At 36.5% G+C, this 11,212-nt stretch overlaps 1 protein-coding gene across 2 annotated transcripts; it reads right to left on the minus strand.

The window, feature by feature from the left end:
• Positions 1–629: 629 nt before the first annotated feature.
• Positions 630–8,884, minus strand: LOC149839280 (F-box-like protein). Of its 2 annotated transcripts, XR_016431476.1 has the most exons (5): positions 8,688–8,877; positions 7,820–8,011; positions 2,804–3,052; positions 1,576–1,916; positions 630–1,018 (listed from the first exon to the last, which is right to left on the minus strand). XR_016431476.1 is itself a non-coding variant. In XM_090004063.1 (4 exons), the coding sequence occupies exons 1-4, from the start codon at positions 8,781–8,783 to the stop codon at positions 1,656–1,658; spliced, it is 798 nt and encodes a 265-aa protein (XP_089860189.1). In that variant the 5' UTR covers positions 8,784–8,884; the 3' UTR covers positions 630–1,655. The 2 variants fall into 2 exon arrangements, 1 of the variants encoding a protein (XP_089860189.1); XM_090004063.1 differs by having other exon boundaries at positions 630–1,916; positions 8,688–8,884.
• Between the last annotated feature and the right edge of the window lie 2,328 nt (positions 8,885–11,212).

Consider the following 11,212-nt stretch of genomic DNA (forward strand, 5'->3'; position numbering starts at 1 on the left):
TCTTAAGTATTTGGGTTATTTGGGTTGAATTCCAGCAATAATTGTAGACAAATGGGTTTGGGTACAGATCCGACCCATTGGTAGATTAGGGGTTCTCTTTTACTTTTGGGAAATTTTCCCAATGGGGCTTATCTTTTTGGAATATTTCAAAAATGCATCTAATATTGAATTAGGTGTGATTTTGATTTTTGTCATTTTTTTATCCTTAATATGTATTGATCTGCTCTTTATCATGATTCTATGCCATGACAAATTGGTTCAACTTATAGAAAAGAGACGTCGAACTTTGAAGAAGAGAGAAAAAGTGATTTACAAATTTTTAAATATTATATTCGAGATTTATCCAGACTCACCGTGAGTTCGAGCTTGGCTCAGCTCACAACAAGAATGAGCAGAGCTTGAACAACCTCTGTTCGATTTGTTAGGCTCGTTTACCAGCGCTTGGTACCGCTTTGAAAATTAGCCTTTTCTTTTTCTAAAACCAAAAAAAAAAGGGGAAAATAAAAACCTCATAGATTTGGTTTTTTTGACTTCACCAATAGCTTATGACCTGCAAACTCTAGTGGACAGCCAATCAAGAAGGATAATCACATGCTTTCCACAAGCCCAATTATAGAATAAAGCTTACATGAGTCAATCAGGTTTACAAAGGTTAAACATATTTACAAACAAAAAATACAATAATGAACAATAATTACAAACCTTTAAACATATTTACATAAAAAGAATGCAATAAAATATCAGCAACAGCACACTATGCATGTTCCGGACAAATTTACAGAAATGCCCTTCACAACTTCTACAATGACAGAAACCACCTTCATCACGCAGAAGATACAACCCCAACCACTACTCTGGGTGACATAATCTGATGGTCATTTTACCTTGACAAAGAAGAACAGAAAATATGGCGTACAACAAGAAGCTATCAAGTACCAAATAGTAGCGTATAACTATGCACACAAATGTACATCAATAAACATAATGCCACAATTCTAGGTCAAGGACAACAAAGGACCTGAATTTCCAAAGAGACCAGATATCAGCACCAGCAATATAAGAAATGAAGAATGTACCTCCCAAATATCAAAGGGCAATTTTCAAATAACCACCAAGCTTTTAGTTGCAATTGATATCCACAAAAGTTTTCTTATTTTTCAAATAGCACCAAACATCCCCCACCCCCCAAAAAAAGACTTTACTTTGAGGAAAGCATCCATGAGCAAACTCCCATTGAACTTATATGATAAAATAATCAATTCACTATCACAAAAGTAACTAAAGCCCTTCAAACTTTTCATCTTAAGAAATAAAATTGATTGACAAATAAAATTTTTGTTTTGCTTTAGTAAGCTTGGATGCTTCAGCACGGTAAATATTTGGCATGTTTTTTAGAGGTAAAAAAGGTTTATATTGAACATAAGAAACAAATATAGATACAAATCTATAGGCGTAACAGGGCAATGTTGTCTTCATAATCAACACTAACCCATGATTAAAACATGAGTGGTAGAGAAATGGGGCACTTGCTTAAAGGTGATAAAAGTTTTGAGAAATTTTTGAAAGATGCAAAACCTTTGATGAACTCTGTCAAGGGTTGAACTCTGTTAAGTGAGAAATTCCATGTCCATCTTGTGCACTGACCCAGATTGCCGCTAACCAGTGCATGCCCATGCACTAGTTCGGATGTCCGTCGAGATCTGGACCCGGAGAACCTCATGAACAACACCTCGTTCAAGCACCCACAAGACTTCCTGCTTCTCTGGCTTCAGCATATCAAGCAAAGACATCCTGTGTACACGCATTTCATCACGTTGACGGAATCCATATGCCCACTGACCAAGCTTCCACCATCTTACGCAGACTTTCCGGTCAGAAATCCGGGAAAAAGAGAGTGCTTCAGCAATGTCATCAGTCTATATAATCATATGCAGAAAATTTGTATCAATTTTAACACTGAAAGGTGATCATCCAAAGAAACATTAATAAAAAAACAGAATAGATATAAGTGGATATCCAGCTCCCCAAGACAAGAAAAACTAGAGAAGACATAAGAGGCTGTTTGATTCGTCGACTGTTTTTACACTCCTGAAGATGGGGCCTCTGAGAACTAGGGGGCGATACCTATAAGACAACTTCTTTCCTGGAGAAATTTGACCAAGGGGAACTTGTTGCTAAGAGAAAATTGTCCACAACTCAGAAGTGCAGAATTTACCTGGAAACATGGGACTCCCACATTTCAGACAACTTTCTCGAGGGCCTATCGCTAGGTGTAGGGAATAACAGGGCCCCCCAAGGACTTTCCGTAAAGTTTTGCCATTTCAAAATTTTCTCCACAGTCAAACAGACCCAAACAGTGGGATTTTCATGACAACAGTTTTGGTGGATGAACTGAAAACAGATGTCCTTGTCATATCATTATGGTTTACAGTTTTGGTGGATGAACAGAAAATAGATGTCCTTGTGATATCAGTATGGTTTATGGTTTAGCTACAACCGTGGCACATTTATGTCAAGCCAATTACACCTTGGCATTCATAAAAACTAAATTATAGACAGATCTTAGACTCCCAAGGTGGCAAATAAACTACAATGAGTAGAGCTATATCTGGGTCTTCACATTCATACAAACTAAATTTCATTCTTAAGGACAGGCTTGCTGTCACCCTGGAATTTCATTAAGCTGCAGAAAGCCAGATTGTTCAGGTACCCAATCCAAACCCAAAAAGTATTCAGAAAGCATACATGAAAATATACTTATGATACACCAGCTGGTTATGTGTGTGAGAGAGAGAGAGAGAACCTGCATTCCGAGCCCAAATATGGAATAGTGGAGACCAATCAGATTGAGCAGCACATGGTTATCTTTTGAAAATATATACAGTTGGACATCCTTGAATCCCAATTGCAAATTACAAAGAATTTTGATAGCTTTTAGATAATCTCCAACCTCAAGTGACTCATGCGAAGAGCATTCTTTTACAAACTTAACAACAGTGGCAGCTCTATCAGCCATCTCTTTATGCCACCTAATGTATATACCTTTCCATCCCTGCAACATGAGGAAAAGTGTTACAACCAATTTATGAATGCGAGAGTCTAATTACCTTCAGAAAGGGTCTATATATCTCCACTTTTAGTTTGAGCATGAAAACATGTTCAAGGTTTGTGAATTTTTAACAAAACCAGGATAAGATGGGATGCTACTATCAAAGCAATTACATGGACAAGTCGATATGTTCATCGCCCTCTTAGGGCAACAGAGGGAACTGATGTTGGTTACAAAGGAGCCTATGTCTATAGAATATCTTCTAAGGCCTGTATTCAGGAGCAATTCCAGTCAAGCTTTTTTTTTTAAAGAGTTGAACGAGCATACCCAAGCCTCTGCTTGCAACGTATGCTCCCTTGAAAGCAAAATGAAATGAGCATGAAACATATCAGGATGATGATCTCACACTTCACATAAATTTTTTTTCTTTATTTAGCAAACTTTAGAAGACTAAGAATGGCCTTTTCAAAATGCAGCAGACAAAATGGTGGACAACAAAATCATCTTAAAAGTCCCAGCAGAAAACTGCAGAAAGCATACAAACATCTAGACCCTAGTGACCTTACGTTATGGTTGCATGGGCTATCTGTTCTAAGCAAAGAGAAAATTCATAGTGGGTTGGAACATCATCAGTCTAACTATAGGATCAAGCAATTAATACTGATATATCTTCCAGCAGAAAAAAACAATTATGTCAAATCTAGACTGCAACATCACCATTTGCAGCCTACACACCTTTCCAATTTCGTGACCAAGAAAATGATTTTCAATCTTCATAAAATTAACCTCATTATTTTTCCAGTCAAGCTAAGAAAACCCATCTTGATGTGACAAACCCAAGAATTTTCGGTCAAGACATGGCAAATGTACAAGTCCAGCTGTCACAATGGACCTAAGTCACATGGATACTGATGCGAGGGTGGGACCCAATGCAGATTCACTTGTAGGATTTTTTTTTATTTTCAATAATTAGGACACGGGGACACGGCTGTGTGAAAGTATCTTCAACAAGATACTATGATCAAGACATTAATATTCTTGATAACAAATATGTGCACACATGCACAATAAGAACACTTGTGCATAAAAGCTCAAAATCACAAATTCTCACAAATGCACCAAAGGCATAAAAATAAATATTCGAACTTTATTAGAAGCTTGGGCTTTGACTCAAAGCCATGAGAATACAAGAGGGGAGAGGCCCCTATTTATAACCAAACAAGGAGCCACATAGGGGGCTCCCAAGAGAGTTGTTGGGAGCCCCCAACGGTCATATGTGACCGTTGGGGGCTCCCCACCGACTCTTTGGGGAGCCTCCCTATGTGGCACAAAATACAAAAAATAAAAAAGAAAGAAAGAAAAAGAAGAAAATAAAAGAATTAAAAAAGTTTCAATCATATTCCAAAATGGAATATGCGTAAAATAAGTATTTACAGAAATACCCTTTTCGGGTGAACAATGAGACAAAAAAGAAATATATATATTTATATATATATATAGAGAGAGAGAGATACATATACATATATACATAGTACATATGTATATGTATATATATAGAGAGAGATACATATACATATGTACTATGTATATATGTATATGTATCTCTCTCTCTATATATATATATATAATATATATATGAGTATATGTATATATATATACGAGATTACAAGGTTGATATACATAATTTAAGAGGTTGTACACACATAAATGTGTATGTGTGTGTATATGTACAAAAAACAAATCTAAATCACTATAATTATGAACATCAAATAATGAAAGTAAATTGAAATGTAATGTAATTGATGACAAATTTTAAAAGAAAAAAATCAAGAGAATATGAAATAAGTAAATATGATCATAAAAGAAAATAAATAAAGTCAATGATACAATGTCGACCATGTGAGAAGTGTCGTATCGTGTCCATGAAGTGTCCGAGTATCGCATCATGTCGATACAAGATATACATGCTAAGTGAGGTGTCCGTGTGATATAGCAATGGACTCAACTTTCAACGAATTTTTCCCCAATGACTCTTTAAAACCTTACTCTTTTTTTTTCCTTCAGATGGGATACAGAAAAGATTTGTTTCCCCAATTTAATCGCATGTTCTTTCCTAAACCATTCTTCTCCTGCCGAAGCTGAACAAAACCAGACTCAATGAAATATGAAGTTCATTGACACCTGCATTTTGGAGTAATTTGTTAATATTTTGTTATCTTTTACAATTTTTTCCCTTATTATGTTCCTTCACTTCTTACATCTTAATCATTTGCCACTGCTCATACATTTCAAGTTTACATGACTCATATGAAGCACCAGCCCAGTCTGTTGATGTCCTGAATCACATTAACAAAGTAAACTTTAATTTATTCTTTGTATGTTCCACTAGTGCATCAAAAGTACACTTTAATTTATTCTTTGTATGTTCCACTAGTGCATCAAAATTTTAATATGTAAATGAGACATTAAATCTGATCCAAAAAAGTCAAGTCCCTCATTTCTATAATAGCTAACTAAACCATCTTTGTCAATGCCACAGCCAGTTTTAGTTTTCTAGTGTGTGAAAGCCAAACACAAGCACACTACTGTATATGTGAACCCTAGATAATATGTTAAGACTGATTGAACAAACTACGTTTGTAGTCATGTCAATGACAATTTGTAAAAGACAAATCATGAGAAAATAAAGAAAACACAATTGAAGTTTGAGAACATTGCTTATATCCAATATAGGTTAAACCAAAGTTACTGGAAATGCCTAGCCAAGTGGGGAAGGGTGCTTCCCCGAAGCGCGTTTCGGAAGCGTGAAACGTCGCGCTTTTGAAACGCGCTGGGAAGCGCCAACAAATTTTGGGAAGCGTGCTTCCCCCCCTTTTTTTGTATTTTTAATTTTTTTCTCTTTTTTCGCTTCCCCCTCACTTCCGGTTCGCTTCCGAGATGATTCTTGATTCGCTTCTAAGTCGTTCCATGCTTCCCGCTTCCTAAAATTTTGAAAGTGCCTCGCTTCCCGCTTCTGCTTCCTGTATCGCTTCCTCGACTGGCAACCATGGGTTAAACTGTCCATGGAATGTCATGGCATGTAGAGGCTCTCGTGTCCATGTCTATGTTGTGTCATCTCAACACTGGAAATTCACGTTATGCATCCATTTGATATAGTAAGAAAAACAAAATTCTTATATATATATATATATATATATATATATTGTAGACAATAAATGAAAAAACACCCAAACAGGGCCTGACTAACTTTACTATTTTACTCCTAAAGCAAACATAAAAGTAAAATTTTAACTACCAAAAATTAGCATTAAATGACAATAACACCTAAATTACTATGAAAAACACATACAATGTACAAATAACCATTACAGTGTCATGTTACTTATCATACAGTTGCTAAAATCAATGTTTACCTGAACTAATTTTTCAAGAATAAAGTTTAGAACTTCCTAGTAGCTCAAATGGGTAGGTTAGACACATTATCAGGTACCGCTATGATGGAGCCATTGAAAAAAAAACTGTTATCTCTAACTGGAGTTACTAGTCCAAGATGATTTAACAAACCACCACAAGTCATAACTCTTTTCTAACTAGCAGTCCAACTTGCATTTCATATCTCATTCGGAGATTTTTTAGGTTCTGTTTGGGAGACTTGCATTGAGATGGAAACACCAATTTCATGTGTTTCCAAAATGCGGTGTTGAAGATAGAGTTGCCAAAAACATCCACTTATGAATGGTGCTGAAATGTGGTGTTGGGGCTGCCAACTCCATCCCCAGTGCAGTGTTTTGGCAACACCGTTGCTCCTAAGCAGCAGAGAGCATGAAAGCACTGGGGGAAACTGCAACACACCTCCAATTCAAGGCTCCCAAACAGAGTCTTAACGCATTTGGTAAATTGCATGCTCTGAAAAGTTCACTTCAATTATCATGTCAGCCTTCAGAGCTCAAGGACAGGATTAGTTTGAAATTTAGGGCTCTAGGTTGATTCCATGATTTGTATCTTTGTTCAAATGGCTTTATAAGATTAACAGTAAACTAGAACTACTATTTCCCTTTTCTTTTTGATGTTTAGTAAGAATTCTGGTTCCTAAATTATTTAGATTCTCCTTCCAAGAGACTATATGCTTTATTGTGGTTTTCTTCTTCTTGAGACTGCAAGTGTCAAGACTCAAATGAAACAATATGTTGAAATCTTTTAAAGAACTAAATTGAAAACCGCGGACGGAGAGCTCAGGCCTTTGAGCATTTGAAGCATGTATCTTTTTACAATGTTAGATACACATATTTTCATATTAATTGATAGAATTTTCCCATATGCAGCCTGTTTTACAAGTAGGACTGTCAATGAGTTGGGTTTGTGTCAGGTACCCAACCCAACCAGAACTTGAATATCCAGGTATGGGAATAAAAATTGCAGATCCGGGATATTATTTGTCTCGACCTGAAACCGGGCCTAATAATATGTGGGTTGGTTTCAGCTGTGATTTTTGTCATATCCAAACTAACCCAGTCTGATTCAAGTATTTGCATTATTTTTAGATAAAAATATAAAGATCAGGTTTGAGATTCTTTTTCCTTGACCTGAGTAACTCGAACCTCAACCCTAATCTGACTAATTTATTATTTGGGCTGGTTCGGATGCAACTTGATGGTTTGGAACCTCAAAGAGTCGACAACCTATTTGCAAGTACAAACCACATATACAAAAATTTTCAAAAGCAAAGATATTGGGCCAAGCTTAAAGAAAAAGATTGGAATGCTAGCAAACCTTCATGGAGAAAGTGGCCCCAAACTCATCCATTTCCTTTTGTTCCCCCCACGTCTTCCCCAGGAACTGAGATTCCTCTAACAAATTGATTGCAGGCCATCTTTCTTTTGATAGAGTGATCCATATACTATCAGAATTACACAAATTCCTCCAAAATCTAGAGATAGAACCCAATGAACAAAGGTCTGAAACCTGTTTCTCAAAGGAAAAGCAGAAATTTAAAACCAAAAAATTGCAATAAAAACAAAAGCAACAACATGGAAAGAGAAGGCCACAGAAACAAAGATAATGATATTGAAGATACAAGTTAATATAGGATAAACTTTTGATATTTGATGGGGGTAAGAATAACAAGGGAAGCTTCCTGAAGAGCATAATATTGAACCATAACCGTATGCATGGCTTCAAAAAATATGTTGCAAATGCATCAAATCCACGCCTGCCTTTGGGTCAGCTAAAATAACCGACAACTTGTACCAACGAGCAATCCAATCAAGAATATTTGATTCCATCCAATCAAAACATTTAGATGGGCATCTCAAAAAACACAAATTCGATCGAAATGAAGGATGTTCACCAGAAATCCATCAACATCGTAAAAAAATCCAGCAAAAACCCATAAAAATTTTAGATGGGTCTCTCAAAAAAGGCAAATTTGATCGAAAAACCAACATGGAGAAACCCATCAAAATCGCGAAAATTTTCCATCAAATCCAAATCAAACAATTACGGATGGGTATCTCAAAAAACACCAATTTGATCGAAATAAAAGCCGTTCAAGAGGAACCCGCCAAATTCATCAAACATCAATCATCTCTGCCCATAAAATCGCAGTTAAAAAGAAATAAAGAAGCAAAAAGGTGCATACCGGGAGTAAGGAAGCTATGTGGTGGGCAATATCAAGAGGTAGAAGATCTTCTCCGAACTCCCAGCAGGATTGAGGATTCACGGATTTGGCAGTCATCGGATTCCTTGGCTCCCTTCGATTGCAGACGAGCCGGGATCATCGAGATGGTCGTGAAAGCGAAAACTGGAGCGTTGAGAATTTGGTGTCTCTCCTAAGCTAGGAATAAAATAAAACAGAATAAAACAAAACAAAATAGAACATAGAGAGTGAGGCCGGAGGCCAGCACGCGATCAGGAGACGAGGAGAAACTGTGGGCCTCTTGGAAGAACGGGTTGACTCGAGATCGTACCGAAGGTTCAGTGCGAACCATCGCACTCTATCATTTGTCCACAACTCCAATATGGATGATGGATCCAAATTTATCAAAATCATGAGTTTGAAACATGTTGAATTATGGATCCAGATCCTATAATTCTTATACGTTGACTTTGATTTTCAAGGAAAAATCTCATACAGTCATACATACACCGTTTCTTGATCCCATTTTATAGATGTGATACTGATTAAACCTCTTTATTATCAGTTGGCAATTTTTTTAGCTCATCTTTTATTTCTTTTTTTTATCTGTCCTTTTTAATACCAAACAATTTTGATCATGTTTCCATTGGTTAATGATTTCTTGCAGTTTCATAACCATAGGCTACGCTATACTAATTTGAGTTAATAAGCTGGGTTTTTTTTCAAATAAAAAGTTATTTTTAAATGTTTTGAATAAAAAAAAATCTAAAAACAGGGACCCATCTTCAAACATAGACCCACCAGTCCAAGTAATAGCCGATTTGAAACCCAGAGTTTTCTTCTTCTTTTTTCAGGAAATTCAAACCCAGAGTTACCTTTGTAGTTTTTTTCAGTGTTCAGTGTATCAGCCTGAATCGGTGGATACATATCATATCGTCAGAAAAATCGATACCATGCTGATCGAATCGGCTATTTTTTAATAAATATAAAAAATAGCTTAAATTTATTTTTTAATATTATCTTAATGGCTTTAACATGTGTCATTATTCTGATTGATACATAATATTTTTTAAATATTTTTGGCTGATTCAGAAAGATTCACTTGAGAATCGGTATCAGAAGACTCACTGAATGGTTGGCCAAATGATACAGGTCAGGTATTTTAAGATATGATAAAGTTAGGGTTTTCTCAAATTAATCCCCACCTTTTGATAGGTTTACAAATTAGTATCACCTTTTGTGTATTTACAAATCTGTCCCCACCTTTTTATGAACTCTTGCAAATTAGTTCTTTAGGTTAACATCTGTTAATATTTTCATAGGGAAACTGTTAAGCTGTCACACGGACACTTCAGTCTGCGCTCGTGTCTCGTGGTTCTCATGGGAAATCTCTCACAAAGATGGCGTGACCTGTATCCTTTTGGTAGTGTTCATGTGACATAGCCGTTAAGGGCAGGTAAATTGACGATTCGGCCCTTACTAAGGACCATTCTGCAAAATGCACAAAAGATAGGGACTAATTTGCAATAACTGCAAAAAAATGGCTCTTCTACTTACATCCAAGGTCGAATTAGCAGGTAAAATTATGAGAACAGCCCTAAGGCATTACATTGATTTCAGCAGGTAAAATTTCTCAAATATCTTCAAGTTTTAAACGTTGTTTTGAGTTGGAAAAATACCTTTTTTACATATAAATCTGGCCACCCAATACACGAATTGGTTTTGAAACCGGGTGTTGAACATTTCATATTGTGTCCAACCCTAAGTATGACCTAGTTTAACAAGTCTTTAGTAGGAAATTAATTAGTGGAGAAAGGGCACGTAAATGGATGTCATGCATGTAACCCCAACTTTCCTTCAACTAAATTGAGGCATGGCTGCTTGATGAGAGCAAACCAAGGTGTTTTCTTTTTTCATTGGGTTCAGGACCCTCAACATCGACTTGACAGCTTGGGCTATGTTGTTGGTTTTACATTTCGATTATAGTTTCACTTGAATGCCAATATTAGGTTATGGGCCCACAATGTGCATGTGTTGCACATGTTGGTGCATCATCATTCATACGATGCTCGCTGAATCTCTTGTAGGCATATTTTCTCCATCATTGAATCTCCACGGCCTCCACCCATCCACCGCCCAACTTGGCAGCCACCTGCCAGACTACGCCTGCACCATCGTCATTGGTCGCCTGCTTTAAGCAAGTGCAGCTCGACCCAAACTTAGGGTTTTAAAGTTTGGGATCCGACAACTGAACCCGATCTCAGAGACCAGACTCGACCCAAACTTAGGGTTTAGACCAGACCTTGATCCATTTGAGATTCTGGGTCTGGGTTAAACCCAAACCTTTGGATCCAACCCATTTGGGATTTCGAGTCTGTATAAAAGATCTTGATTAACTAACTCATGCAATCACTAAAGTGGTCTAAGTTGCATTGATTGAGGATTCTTTAGAAAGTGTTAAGATTTAGTATTATGATTATATGTAACTTTATAAAATAATAATTTTACCCAAAGATAGGTCATTATGT

This window comes from Nuphar pumila, chromosome 4 (assembly GCF_984573655.1).
Source record: "Nuphar pumila chromosome 4, dmNupPumi1.hap1.1, whole genome shotgun sequence".
Classification (NCBI taxonomy): domain Eukaryota; kingdom Viridiplantae; phylum Streptophyta; class Magnoliopsida; order Nymphaeales; family Nymphaeaceae; genus Nuphar; species Nuphar pumila.

What these genes read in the sequence shown, in the direction of transcription:
- LOC149839280 (XM_090004063.1), bottom strand. Translation starts at nt 8,783, where the DNA reads ATGACTGCCAAATCCGTGAATCCTCAATCCTGCTGGGAGTTCGGAGAA. An exon ending in ACATAGCTTCCTTACTCCCG is followed by an intron (nt 8,012 to 8,687) that starts GTATGCACCTTT and finishes TTTGAGAAACAG; the next exon opens with GTTTCAGACCTTTGTTCATT. An exon ending in GGGCCACTTTCTCCATGAAG is followed by an intron (nt 3,053 to 7,819) that starts GTTTGCTAGCAT and finishes CTCATGTTGCAG; the next exon opens with GGATGGAAAGGTATATACAT.